Below are 15,107 nucleotides of genomic sequence, written 5' to 3'. Positions count from 1 at the left end.
AATCCCTTAAGGTATGATCCAGCAATTCCATTCCTAGGGGTATATGCAAGAGAAATGAACACGTATACCCACACAAACACTTGTACACAAATGTTCATAATAGCATTATTTATAATGGCCCCAAAATGGAAAGAGTCCAAATGTCCATCACTGATCAACAGATTTTTCAAATGTGGCATATCCATAAGGTGGTATGTTATTCAACAATAAAAAGAAAGTATGAATACATGCTACAGTCTGGACAAACCTTGGAAACCTTATGCTGTGAGGAAGAAACCAGTCACAAAGGACCATATGCTGTAGGATTCCATTTATATGAAATGTCTAAAACAGGGCGCCTGGGTGGCTCAGATGGTTAAGCGTCTGCCTTCGGCTCAGGTCATGATCTCAGGGTCCTGGGATCGAGTCCCGCATCGGGTTCCCTGCTCCTTGGGGGCCTGCTTCTCCCTCTGCCTCTCTCTCTCTCTCTCTCTCTCTGTCTCTAATGAATAAATAAATAAAATCTTTGGAAAAAAAAAAAAGAAATGTCTAAAACAGAAATATCTATGAAAACTGTCAGCACATTAACAGTTGTCTATGGTTGGAAAAAGAGATGGGGGTGATGGGGGAATAAGGAATAACTGCTGATGGGCACGGATTTCCTTTCAGGATAAGGAAAATGTTCTAGAATTGATTGTGAAGATAGTTGCACAACTCCTTGAGCATTTTAAAAACCATGGAAATTGTATACTCTAGATGGCTAAATTGTATGGTATGTGAGTTAGATTTTAATAAGGTTCTTTTTTAAAAAACAAACATAAAAACTGAATAGTGTATGAATCAAAGGGGCATATTTTGGGGTAAAATGATAAAGTTAACCAAGGTATCACAAGAGTAGGAGCTCTGTGACCTCGGGAGAAAGGAAATATCAAAGAACAATTCACATGGTATTCTTTTAGGAAAGCGTCTATTGGGGCGCCTGGGTGGCTCAGTCGGTTGAGCGTCCAACTCTTGATCTTGGCTAAGGTCTTGATCTCACCATCATGAGTTCGAGCCCTGTGCTGGGCTCTGCACTGGGTGTGGAGCCTACTTAAAAACAAAAACAAAAACAAGCAAACAAAAAAGAAAATGTCTATATATATGTAGTGAGATGAGAGCAAATAAGATAGTTAAAGAAATAACTCCAGCTTTCCTGGGAAGACAGAGCCACGTGCCACCCCTCCTGCTTCCTTCTGCTGTGAATCACAGAGCAGGCTGGGCGTGCAGTGAGGCTCCACAGAGAGGCTGGGCAGGGCAGCCCCTCCTCATCCCAGGGCATCCGCACCCTGAAAACACACCTACACCTGCGCACACTGCTCCCTTCCTTCCGCACAGACGGAGGGCCAGGCCAGAGCTGGAGCTGAGAACCCTGTTGTTTTCAGAATCCCTGCCACCGCTCCTCGGTGCCGCTGGGCCAGCTCCTCAGCCTCCAGTCTCGACACCTGTGTTTTCCCCACCATGTTTAAAAATGCCCTTCCCGAGAATAACAGTGTCCTTTGGGCCCCCTGTGCAGGCACCTCTCCTTGACCCTTGGGTTTCCCACCTGCTTCTCACGGCGGCACCCTGGGCTCTCTGCATGGTTCAAGGTTCTCAAAAGAACATATTTTGTGGAGATGGTTAGGACATTTCACATTTTCCAGAATTCCTTTACTTCACGTGCTGCCCTGATATTGTACTCTTCTGTGACAAACACTCTGATTGTGGGGGCAAAAGCATATATGCTGACTTCCCAGGCAGGGCCAGAAGGGGGTGTGCTTGGGTGGGATGTCACAGAGGAGACAGGGGCTTATGGGGAGGGGGGTGGGGATTAAAGAAGTGAGGGGGGAGGGTTCACAAGGGCATGCATGGCAGATACAGGAGGTGGGGGGAAATCACAAGCACCTCGCTTGCTGTGCTTACCCCAAGAGTGACCCTTGGGGCACAGTTGGGTTGGAAAGGCTTCGACTTGATCCTCTCCCTACCAAAACTAAGGGTTCCAGCTCCCCTCCTAGCCTAGTGGTGCCCTTGCCTAAGCTCAGAGTCCTTCCCCATGGCCTTGAGCACCAGGACCAATGGCAGGAGAGGAAGTCAGTGCCCATCTATCTCTTCCAGACTCCACCCTCCTATGTTGGACATGGGGTTCTGGCTTTATAAGAACTCCTGTCCCCTACCCCATAGGGCACACTCCCACCAAGGCCACCCCAGAGGACTGAAGACACCTCTTCCAGAGTGGAGGCATCTTCTCTCGAGGTTAGACTTTCAGCTTCCTTGATCTCAAGTGCAGCTGGAGAACTGTGCAAAGGACAGAATGAGCAGCGGATGCCGGCCAGGCTGGGGAAGGACGGGAGGGAGGTTCCAGGTCGGTCCATAATCAAGAAGATCATTCTCCCCACCTTTTCTTTTTCTTCTTGGGAGCATAGAGTACAAAATTCCCAGCCTTTTGCAATGGTCAGTGGGGGCTCCAGTGTAGACAGAGGGATGGTCCTCAAGTAGACCCAAATCCCACTGCAGGAACTGGACTGCAGAGGATGGTATTGGTGCCTACTTTTGGACTCAGTCTAAATTCCAGAAAATAAAAATGGACCTTAAGGAAGCTGACCTGTATGGCTAAAAAATCATCATCAGAAAGAAAACGTCAATAAATTTTTTTAAAAGTTCAATAAATTTTAAACGCACAATATTTACACAAGCCAAGTAAATCTAAGGAGAGCTCCCCACCTCCCTGTGAGCCCTGCCTCAGCCTGCTTGAGAGCCTGACAACCTGGGCCTGGGGGCTGCGCAGGTGGCCTGGAGAGGTGACTACTGGGGAGGGGATTTGGAGGGGTAGTGCCATCTTACAGAGCCCAGGGCAAAGGAGTAGAAGTGGGCCACCTGGCCCGAAGGGTGGGCCACTCCTTGAGTCTTACCTCAGCTTCTGACCCACGTACTAGGTCTATCTGATAGGGCAAGTTAGACATCCCTCCACCCTCCCAGGAGGCAGCAGCCTGAAGCTGGCCCCAAGCAGCAGTTTCCAGATGACTCTTGGGACCCACCCCGCTTAGGGTCCCCAGAAATGGCAGGGCCGTGGAAAGGCCTGAAAGGCACCGGAGAGGTTCCATGTACAGGTGGGACCATAAGTCAGTGAGGAGTGGCCATGATGTTCCCGTGTCCCACTCATGTCCCCAGAGTGAGGCCAAGGCAGAGGGAAACCTGGCGTGGACTGCAGTGGTGTACTTTTTAAACAATGGAGTAAAGAGGCTGATGCCTTTTTTTCATCATAGGTACTTCTAACACTTTTTTAAAATTTTTTTTTTTTTAGAGAGAGGGGCGGGGCAAAGGGAGAGAGAGAATCTTAAGCAGGCTCCATGCGCAGTGCAGAGCCCCACTCGGGGCCTAATCTCACAACCCTGAGATCATGACCTGAGCCAAAATCAAGAGCTGGATGCTCAACCAACTGCCCCACCGAGGCGCCCCTCACCATAGGTACTTAAAAAAAAATACTTGTTTACTTCCAGTTGTGCCACTTCTAATCATACCCTGACTTTGCATTTGCCTCTTTGCTGGAAATCAAAGTTCAAATCCTCTTTGGTATTGCTACCAACCCCAGTGCCCCAAGTCCTGCTCAGTGTAACCCCTTTTGGGGTGTGTCTCTCTAGGCCCGTCCTTACACTTTATATATATAAATTCCTTTTTTCTTTTTAATGGAAAAGTGTCATCTTATTTTATTATTACTAATGTAATCATTTGATGCCAAAGAAATGAAGGTAACTTTACAAACACAGAATGTTTGCAAGTACATAAAATTTCCATTTTATTGTAGTTTTCTATCACACTAGTTCAAATGCATTTCTCTACAACTACTCCAACATAACTCCTTTGGAATTATTTCAGTCATCCTTAACATGTGACTCTGCCAAATACTTTGAATCTAAAATAAACATATAAAATTTTAATTATTAACTTCTAGATGAATGGGGTAAGAAAGTCATCAGGTCATGGTTGGGACTGTTAATTTCCAATAAGAAACTGTGTTGAAATGTTTCTTCTGATACAGTAGTTAGAAATTAGAATTTTCAAAAAACAAGGGCAGAACAAAAGTACAATAAAAGAAACTTCTGCAGCTTAAGCCTCCCATAGTCCTAAACCTCTGAGAGAAGCAAGGCAAAGCAACTTTCCTGCAATTTAAGTGGGTTTCCAGTATTTCCATGTAGTTGAGCTTTCAGAGATGGATGCTCATGACATATCATTAATACATATATATCATCTTGGCTCTGGTTGTATTAATTATGCCTGAAGAGTTTAATACCCATCCAGGTCCAAAGGTGGAAGAACACAGAAACTGGTATGGTAATGGGCAGAAGCAGACCGTGAAAGCACAAGCTGGTTGTGTTGGTGCAGTCTTGTGGGGAGTTTTCTTCCACGGAGGCTGCCAACAGTCCTGCTAGAGATACCAACAGAATGAGGGCAGTCACTGTAGGAAGGGACAGAAACATTCTTCTCCCCCACTTTTTACCTGCCACTCTTTTAAAAACATAAGTGGTATTAAGAAAATCTAGTCTATGAGATGCCTGGGTGGCTCAGTTGGTTAGCTGTCTGCCTTGAGCTCAGGTCATGGTCCTGGGATCGAGCCCTGCGTGGGGCTCCTTGCTCAGCAAGGACCCTGCTTCTCCCTCTGCCCCTCCCCCTGCTCTTGCACTCTCACTCTCTCAAATAAAATCTTTTTAAAAATTTAGTTGTGTGTGTTGTGGTTTTTAATTATGATCTAGTGCTGTTCCAATTCTTCTTATTATTTTAATGTGTCCTCCTAGCTGCCTGCGGTATCATATTAGGGATCCCATCAATAATGGGATAGGCTATTCCCAACTCTTCATTAATCAGTTCATTTGCCAATGCTTCATATCTGAGTGGCTTCTTGGGAGAGCGGGCGCACAGGAACTCAAGCAGCGCCTGGTCGAAGGCTCAGGGCTGGTCCCTGGTCCTCTCGCTCTTGCCTGTGGACGGCCATGACCCCGAGGCGAGAAGGCACCTACTGGCGCCCACGAACTGTGGCACATGTGGATCCCACAGTGCAGAGGTGAGGCCAACCGCATGCTCCGCTCAGCATGCATGGTCTGGCAGGCCACAAGCACCCGGCTCTGCGCCTTCAGCCAGCCCGGCTGCAGCCCATCCCTATATAGAAATTCCTTTATAGGAGGTAATTTTTCATAAAAAGTGTCAATATGAATATATTCGTGCGTGTTTGCTTGTTTATCAGTGTTTTTAGAGTCTGTTCAGATATATAGGTATGTGAATTCCTTGTAACTGTTGTATGTCCTGTTTCATCACCTGCACAGATCCTCTTTGATTTTGCCTTTCCCCTGTGGATGGACATTTAGGATGTACCTGAAGTTCCTCTGTTATAAGCAGTGCAGCAATAATAATCCCCTGCTCAGCTGGAGGGCCATAAGGCAGCAGTCCGCTACAGTGGGGGGGAGTCTATCCATGCCTTTGTTTAGAATTTCTATTGAATGGTGTTAATTAGCAGAAGACATGCGTTTACTCAGTAACTGCTTTTGAATTCCACCCAGTGCACCCCTTACTGCCTTCAGAAATGGATTGCTCCCTCCTTCCTCCTCTGTCTTCCTGGTAGATACTGAAAAGTGGAATTATATTTCCATGTTCATGAGCATTGCCCAATGTTTGTTGCAAACTCCATTCCAAAGCTGATTTTTTTTTTAAGATTTTATTTATTTATTTGACAGAGAGAGAGCACAAGCAGGGGGAGTGGCAGGCAGAGGCAGAGGGAGAAGCAGGCTCCCCACAGAGCAGGGGGAGCCCGATGCGGGGCTCATTCCCAGGACCCTGGGACCATAACCTGAGCCGAAAGGCAGTCGCTTAACCAACTGAGCCACCCAGGCACCCCAAAGCTGATTTTTTCCATCAGCCTTTAAAACACTTTTATATTTGATTTTCTTCATCTTCTCCCACCTGGCCGCCTCAGTCTCCTGTGAACTCTCTCTCCCTCTACCTAGCCCTCAGATGGGACTGTCCACAAATTTCTGAGCCCAGCTCTCTGATATCATCCATTAGCTCCAGTATAGGTCGGTGAATCCCGCCCATATCTGACTCCCAAGTCCACACCCTGGACCCCTCCCTGTGAATCGTGGATGGGCCCAGGGTATCTCTGTTTACAAACAAAACATTCCCAAATTGAACCTGGCATCCCCCTTGCCCCACCACAGCCCTACCTCCCTTTACTGCTGCTTCCCCATCTCAGGTAGGGGCAGGGGCAACTCAACCACTTTCACCCTCGGCCCACTGTCTTCACAGCCCTGTGCCCACCATCTTGCCTGGTCTGTGACTTAGGTTGTTTTTGTTTTTTGTGGTTTTTTTTGCAGATGACAGGATTGTTTTTTTAATTTATGGTTTCCTCGTTATTTATTTTAAATTCAATTAATTAATATATAGTGTGTTATTAGTTTCAGAGGTAGAGTTCAGTGATTCATCAGTCTTATATAATACCCACTGCTCATTATATCCCGTGCCCTCCTGACTGTCCATCACCCCTTTATCCTATCCCTGGCACCCTCCATCCCTCCAGCAACCCTCAATTTATTTCCTATGATTAAGAATCTCTTGGAACACCTGGGTGGCTCAACTGGTTAAGCATCTGCCTTTGGCTCAGGTCATGATTCCAGGGTCATGGGATTGAGCCCCGTGTCAGGCTCCCCACTCAGCAGGCAGCCTGCTTCTCCCTCTCTCTCTCAAATAAATAAAACAAACCTTTAAAAAAAAAAAGTGTCTCTTATGGTTTGTCTCCCTCTCTTTGTCTTGTTTTATTCTTCCCTCCCTTCTGCCATGATCCTGTTTTGTTTCTTAAATTCAACTTATGAGATCGTATGATAATTGTCTTTCTGATTGACTTATTTCGCTTAGCACAATACCCCCTAGTTCCATTCACATCGTTGCAAATGGCAAGATTTCATTTTCTGATGGCTGAGTAGTATTCCATCGTATATATGAACCACATCTTCTTTATCCATTCATCAGTCGATGGACATCTGAGCTCTTTCCATAGTTTGGCTATTGTGGACATTGCTGCTATAAACATTGTGGTGTATGTGCCCCTTCGGATCACTACATTTGTATATTTAGGATAAATAACCAGGAGTGCAATTTCTGGGTCATAGGGTACCTCTATTTTCAACTTTTTGAGGAATCTCCATACTGTTTTCCAGAGTGGCTGCACCAGCTTGCATTCCCACCATTAGTTGTGTGTGTTGTGGTTTTTAATTATGATCTAGTGCTGGGGGAAAGGGTTCCCTTTCTCTGCATCCTCACCAACATCTGTCGTTTCCTGACATTAGTTTTAGCCATTCTGACTGGTGTGAGGTGGTATCTCGTTGTGGTTTTGATTTGTATTTCCCTGATGCCAATGATATTGAGCATTTTTTCATGTATCTATTGGCCATTTGTATGTCTTCTTTGGGGAAATATCTGTTCATGTCTTCTGCCCATTTCTTGATTGGATGATTTCTCCTTTGGGTGTTGAGTTTGTTAAGTTCTTTATAGATTTTGGATACTAGCCCTTTGTCTGATAAGACATTTACAAATATCTTCTCCCATTCTGTCGGTTGTCTTTTGGTTTTGTTGACTGTTTCTTTTGCTATGAAAAAGCTTTTTATGTTGATGAAGTCCCAATAGTTCATTTTTGCCCTTGCTTCCCTTGCCTTTGGCGATGTTTCTAGGAAGAAGCTGCTGCGGCTGAGGTCAAAGAGGTTGCTGCCTGTGTTCTCCTTTAGGATTTTGATGGATTCCTGTCTCACATTTAGGTCTTTGAACCATTGTGAGTCTATTTTTGTGTGTGGTATAAGGAAGTGGTCCAGTTTCATTCTTCTGCATGTGGCTGTCCAATTTTCCCAACGCCATTTGTTGAAGAGAAGGTCTTTTTTCCATTGGATATTCTTTCCTGCTTTGTGTGACTTAGGTTCTTGTCTGTAGCTTCAAAAACAAGTCCACAATTCTCCACCCGAAGGGCCATCTTCTAGCCCAGGCCACCTTCCCTCCTACCTAGGTCACCCACACAATCTCCTAGTCAGCTTCCTGCCCCAGACTTGCTTGCGAACTTCAGCCATTGTCCCCCTTGTCTCCAGAGCTTCCTTCCACACCACACATCTGACTGCAGCAGTCAACCCTCTCCATTGGCATGGAGGCCTCATGCTCTCGTTTCCACTCTCCTACCCAGCATTGTCTTCTCCCCTCTCCCCTGGTTCTAAGCTCCAGCTGCAGATAACCAGAGAGGCCCCCCAAGTTATGACTTCCCTAGGCACCCTCCTCCCCTCAACCTACAACACCCTGCAGACCCTCTTTGTCAGGTCCTCCTCGTCCTTCCTGTCCCTCTTAAAGACAGCGTCCTCTAGGGAGCCCTCCCAGCCCCACCCTGTCCAGAGTAGGTTAAGATCCGAATGTAGGGTCCTTGAGGTCTGTTAGAGGCTGACCAGGAGTCACTGGGGGTTGGCTGGCGGCCGTTGGGCACTGGCTGGGGGCCGTTGGAGATTGGCTAGAAGCCTTTGAGGGCTGGCTGGGGACCGTTGGGAATTGGCAGGAGGACTTTGGGACTGGCTGGGGGCCATTGGGGATTGGCTGGAGGTCTTCGGGGGCGGTCTGCCGGGGATTGGCCAGGGTATTGGGATTGGCTGGATTCCGTTGAGGGCTGACTGCGTGCCGTTAGGGATTGGCTGGGAACCGGTGGGGATTGGCCAGGGCCCGTTGGGATTGGCTGGATTCCCTTGGGGGCTGACTGGGTGCTTTGGGGGCGCTGGTTGGGGGCCGTTGGGGATTGCCCAGGGATCTTGGGCCGCGGCAGTTGCTGCAAGCGCTGAGGGAGGGAGGCCGGGCTTACACCCAGGGTGGGTCTCCTGAGACAAACAGGGCTGGAGGGTGGGGACCCCCGCCCGCCGGCGCCCTGGACCCGGAGTGAGGAGGAATCCAACGGGAGCCCCCAGCCTCCGAGGCCCCGGGCGGATGAGGGAGCACTGCGGCGCCCCGGAGCGGCCCGCTGGGTCCGGCCCTCTGCGGGCGGCCGGGCGAGGGCGCCCCCGCGGCGAGGAGCAGGGCTTTGGGGGCGGGAAGGCCGAGCCCCCCGGCGAGTCGTCCGGGGAGTCGGCACCGCGCGGCCCTCAGCTCGCCCGCAAGTCCCCGGCGGCGACTGCCCGGAGCCCGGCGGCGCCCGGCGCCCGCCCGCTGCACCCGCGGGAGCGGCGAGGGATGTGGGACTGCGCTCAGTTTCCCGTCTTCCTGTGCCTCTTTCCCGACCTGTTCGAGCACAGGCTCCAATTTTAGAGGCTGTGGAAGAGAGAGCTTAGCCCAGGCCTGCTAGCAGGGCCTTTGCCTGGCACGGCTCTTGCCGGTTGTGGCTAAGGGGGAGCGCGCGGGAGGTCTCGCCGGCCGCCCTGCCCGGGGCTCGCTCACTGGCTGTGCGCTAATGGCTGAAACCCTGAGCGCCAGGGCTGACCTCGGTGACTTAGATCCTGTGAGCCTGTGAAAGCCCTGAGCTGTCCTGACCCCCAAGACGCAACCCCGGAGGGAAGATTTCTCCATGTCAGGCTGAGATCAGATTTGTCCGCTTTCACCAAGAGCTTGTCGACAAAGGCTTTGACAGACACACGGTTGGGCTGTGCGCTTCGCCACTAGATTTAGACACGTGGAGGTAGGACAAGTCAGCTTCCTGCACCCACACCGCTGAAACTGGCAAATGCACACAGGTAAGCAAGGATGAGAGAATTCGGAAGGCCTGGTTGTGATGATAGCTGTACCCCCTGTAGTTGGTCCTTTCATAAAGATGTCCTTTGTCCTTGACCAATCTCAGGTACACATTGTATCCATGCATGTGTGAGAACGTCGATAGAAAATGCATTTCTTTCTTTGTGTGAGGTGATAGCCAATAAGTGCCAGGAGGGTTACAGGTGATTTTAACTAAACTGCCTCAACTAGTCCTGGTTATGCATGCTACAAGACTGCGGGCTTCTATTCCAGCTTTAGCTGTCCTGCTGCCAGTAGACTGGGCTTGACAAAAGATAACAGCTACAAAAAGTGGGAAACTCATCTAGTGACTTTATTCTTACAGGGGTCAACTCTCTTCCAGAGCCTACTTACTTTTGGGGGTTTTTTTGTTTTGTTTTTTGTGTTTTCCAGCAACAGTTTTTTTATATTTCCTCCTGAGTTTTTAGTGTTTATCCATGGGAGATTGATAGGAGCTGCTTGGCCATTACAAGAGCAGATCCAATCTGTTAACAAAGTTCTAAGAAATATGAGTGAAATTTCATGACTGACCCTTAACCTAGAGACTGGACTTGCATAGGAAGGAACACCCTATAGGTGTTCAGAATATGTTTAGGACCCGTCACTGGAAATACCCTTTGGAGCCAGCTTAGAACTCATAGAACCTGGTCTCATTCCTATCGAGTCCCATTTCCATTTTCCATCCCGGGTGGTAATATGCAATTTGACTGCCCTTTTATTCACCTCACGGATTCCAAACTTCTTTTAGTCTGTATCAGAAATTCAGTTCACTCTCTTATAAGGATTTCCCATCTTGGAAAATATTTCAAAGCCCCTTGAGCTAAGGGCTTTGGGGAGGGGGAGCACCCAAGAGGAGGTCCAGAGTGGTAATAAGCTATGACCTCCCAAGTAAGGTGGCCAAGCTGCTGCCCAAGGGGATTATTTAGAAGGCAAGAACAAGAACTCAATTAGATTTATCTGGGTTACTTCACAAAAGCAGACTTCAACCTGGAATGTGTACAATATGCACCAGGTTCTTTGTACAGAATTAAATCGGATATATTGTTGCTGAATTTTTCAGTCTTATATTTAAGGTTCTGGTTTCCTGAACAACGGTAGATGGCATTTTCTACAGTAGCAAGTGTTTGGGGTCTGTGCCATGGTAAATAATGTACTACTTTGGGTTCTAGAAGGTTCGAATAAAATGAAATCATCTAAGAGAGAAGACAAGAAAAAGCAACAAGCAGCTTGTTCACACTGAGAGTAGGTTTCTTCCAGGTCTGCTCAGACAACTGGAACTGCGCTGGTGATGACAATATGTCCCTCCCAGCCTCAGGAAGGCCCCGTGGGAAAGACGCCCATTTCCCACGGCGCCTTCTCATTGAGAGTGCCCATCTGAGTTGGAGGAAGTCCTCTGCGATATTGAGCCCCTGGGACTGCCCATCACTGGCAAGATGCAGGGGGTTCAAAGCAATTCCTTGTGAATCTGTCACAAAAGGGGACCTTGGAGCTGTCTCCTGGTGGAACCCTTGTGAGGCTGAGAACCCTACCGACAGGAGAGAAGCCATGTTTTAAGCACCTGGGTCATGTTCTGGTCCTGAGCGCCAGTTCTCAGATGGTGGAACAGGCACAGATCTTCACCAAGGTTTGGAAAAGTACTAGCCAGGAAGCATTTCATAGGCAGAGTGCCACTGCCCTCCCGTGGTTAACAGAATGACTGACCGTGATCTGTCAGGTGCCTGGCTTCCCTTTGTGGATTTAGATGAATGAAAGCCATACATTCCTCTATTTTCCCATTTAATTTAGATGGTAGTCTCTATTATAGGCATGGGTAAGGTGAAAGATATAAATTCTTTGAAATATGAAATGGAAAGTTTTTCTCAAGTACTGTATCTTTAATTCATAAACTTACTGTTTTACAGGAAAAAAAGTGGTATAAATATCTCTGCTTTTTGGCACCCTCACATAATAAATGTCTTTTTGTCTTCTTTCTACATGACAAGGTAAATTCCTGGAGGGTAGGAAATGTTTCTAGTTCTTTGTCAGATCCCATGTTCCTAGCTCAATGAAGAGCACATGGTTTCCAGCAAATATTGTTGAATAACAAAATTACAAGTTGTAAGAGTTTATGTTATGTTTCTCTTTATTTTTGCAGCAAACGTGGCAGGCAGTGGCTTTTTTATTTGATTATCTTATGCATAGATTATTGTTGGCGGGGCGCCTGGGTGGCTCAGTTGGTTAAGATTATTGTTGGCAGAAGGGACCTTATGCCACCTAGACCCACTTCCCCCTGCATGAAGGAAGTCTTGCAGCCTCTTCCTGGATATTTAAATCAAAGCAGGTCAGTAACTGCTTTTTACCTAGTTGAAATGCAAAGAAACATCACCAAGATAAAATTTTCATTAATCAGATTAACAAAGATCAGTAATTGTTGTGGGTGATGAGAAATTGAACTCTGCATTCTCTTTTGATGCTACTAAAAATGCAATTTAAGAACATGTAATGATTTTATTTTAAATCCTTAAAATGTCTCTGTCATTTGATCCAGCGAACTACAAGGATGTTCATGATAGCTATGTTTATGAAGTAGAAATTCTGTAAAATATAGGAAAATAAACATATAAACTATTTGGTAGCCAACAGTTTATATTATAGAGCTAACATATACAATAGGTACATATCTGTAATATCATGGAGAAATGCTTATTGTAAAATCTATAGGGAAAAGTCAGTTGGCTATTATTGTGTCTATAATTACTTACTCTTGCCTAATCACAATGCCTGATAAGGTCCTTGCTATGATACAAAGGATTGGTGATAGTGGGCATCCATGTCTTCTTTCTGTAGTGAAATGCTTCTAGAATTTTTCCATTGTATCATTTGTCTATTGTTGAATAACAAGCTTTCTTAAAGCAAAGCTGCTTGAAACATTTCTTTTGCTCACAGAGACTCAGTTTCCACAGAGCTGGACAGGAATGACTTTCATCTGCTCCATATGGCATCCACAGAGAGGGCTCAAACTGAGACTGGACAATCCACTTTCAGTACGGATCACTCACATGGCTGGCAAGTTAATGCTGGCTGTCGGTTGGCAGTTTGGCTGGTCTGGGGTCTGGGAGCAAGGGGCCTTGCTTCTTCTCCAAGTGGGCTTCTCAGATTCTTGGGCTTCTTCACTGGACAATGGCAGAGTTCCCAGAACAAATGTCCCAAGAGATCCAAACCAAAGGCACTTTCATGCTCTGTCCTTGGAAATCACACAATATAGTTTCCACTGTTGCTTATTAGTTGAGGGAATCCCAAAGTTTCACTCAGATTAAGAGGAGGAGGACAGGGCACCTGGGTGGCTCAGTCATTAAGCGTCTGCCTTCGGCTCAGATCATGATCTCAGGGTCCCGGGATCGAGCCCCGCATCGGGCTCCCTGCTTGGCGGGAAGCCTGCTTCTCCCTTACCCACTCCCTCTGCTTGTGTTCCTTCTCTCTCTGTCAAATAAATAAAATCTTTAAAAAAAAAAAAAAAGAGGAGGAGGACAAGGACAAAGATTCCATCCATGAGGTAATGGCAAGGTTGTATGGGATGAAAGACATTCTTTTTTTTTGTTGTTGTTGTTAAAGATTTTATTTATTTATTTGACAGAGACACAGGGAGAGAGGGAACACAAGCAGAGGGAGTGGGAGAGGGAGAAGCAGGCTTCCCACAGAGCAGGGAGCCCGATGCGGGGCTTGATCCCAGGACCCTGGGATCATGACCTGAGCCAAAGGCAGACACTCAATGACTGAGCCACCCAGGTGTCCCGATGAAAGACATTCTTAAATTCTAGAGTTGATATTTTAACCTCTTTCATTAACAAAGACATTGAAACACTTTATCTTCAACATGCCCCCTCTGTTCTTTGTATATATTTTATTGAATGCTTTTTTTCTTTTTCTAAGAAAAGATTTTATTTGAGAGGGAGGAAGAGGGAGAGAACATCTGAAGCCGAGTCCCTGCTGAGCATGGAGCCCAGTGCTTGGCTCGGTCCCTCGACCCTGAGATCATGAACTGAGCCGAAACCAAGTTGGACGCTCAACCGACTGAGGCACCCAGATGCCCTTTTCTTTTTTTGGTTTTTACCCCATAAATTGGATGCTAATGTATACCACCAAGGAATACATCTTTAAAGAATATAGTTTCCCTTTGTCTGTATTTGAGCTTCTTACAAATGGAATCACATATTAAGAATAATTTGTTACCACTTTCTTTGCCCAAAGCTATGTTTTTGAAACTGATGCATGTCATTTTGTGTAGCTGTGCTTTGTTCATTTTCATTGTTGCCTGGCACTCTGTGATGTAAATATATGACAGTTGATCAACTGTGCTGTAGGTGGACCGTTGACCGTTTCCAGGGTTGCTAATTAACATTCTTGTCCACATATCGTAGTGCAAATGTGCATGAGTTTCTTTGGTGTATATCCCTAACAGGGATATTAGAGATGCTTATGTTACTAAATAATGCCAAACTGTACCAATGTATACTCCCACTAGTCCGTAGGAGAGTTCCTGTTCCAAAGCCCTGTTAACCATAATCTGATTTTGCCAGATTTTTTTCTTGTTTATGGTAGCTTTGTAATGGAAAACAACACCTTAATCCTACCTTAATCTCACCTTCCTGCATGCCATCTTCCCAAAGAGTTAAAGTTTTCCCCTGGGGCGCCTGGGTGGCTCAGTCGGTTAAGCGTCTGCCTTCGGCTCAGGTCATGGTCCCGGGGTCCTGGGATCGAGCCCCTCATCGGGCTCCCTGCTCGGCGGGAAGCCTGCTTCTCCCTCTCCCACTCCCCCTGCTTGTGTTCCCTCTCTCGCTATGTCTCTCTCTGTCAAATAAATAAATAAAAATCTTTAAAAAAAAAAAAGTTTTCCCCTAAAAAGTTTGCCCCTTCCATTGCATAGCTCTTAACTGTTTGACTTGGTTGTACAGAAATATTTGGCTGAGTATATGGATACCAAAGATAGAATGTGCCTGTATTAGCAAAACTCTGGATCCTTCCATTGCTGTTTTACAGGCTGGCCAGATTTAGCTGGAATTCTTGTCTCTCTCATGACTTTGCTTAAAGCAGTCAAAAAATTGTCAACATAAGCCATCATTCTGGATCTTTCCTACCATTTCCCTAATGCTACAGATTTGGTCAAATTATAGTCTACCGTCCAAAGTAATGCAGGCCTCGAAACCTGACCAAACATTCTACCACCATGTAATTTGAGGTACCAGCTTCTCAGCCTATGCCCAGCTATAGAAGTCAGGGGAGCTATTACTATGGAAGAAGGGAGGATGGACATTGGTGAACCACCAGCACTGGGTGACAGCTTCCACCAGCATCACTTTTTCCCCCCTTATTAA

At 46.6% G+C, this 15,107-nt stretch overlaps 1 protein-coding gene across 1 annotated transcript; it reads right to left on the bottom strand.

Moving 5' to 3' along the window:
* Positions 1-4,256: 4,256 nt before the first annotated feature.
* On the bottom strand, positions 4,257-4,469 carry LOC117999674 (phosphatidylinositol N-acetylglucosaminyltransferase subunit Y-like). Its single transcript, XM_034989038.1, has one exon. The coding sequence runs from the start codon at positions 4,467-4,469 to the stop codon at positions 4,257-4,259; it is 213 nt and encodes a 70-aa protein (XP_034844929.1).
* Positions 4,470-15,107: the final 10,638 nt, after the last annotated feature.

The sequence above is a fragment of the Mirounga leonina genome, unplaced genomic scaffold (genome assembly GCF_011800145.1).
Source record: "Mirounga leonina isolate KUSES-001 unplaced genomic scaffold, KU_Mleo_1.0 Mir_115, whole genome shotgun sequence".
Classification (NCBI taxonomy): domain Eukaryota; kingdom Metazoa; phylum Chordata; class Mammalia; order Carnivora; family Phocidae; genus Mirounga; species Mirounga leonina.
Note: the sequence above shows the minus strand (reverse complement) of the source record. Positions and strands in the feature narration are given on the sequence as shown.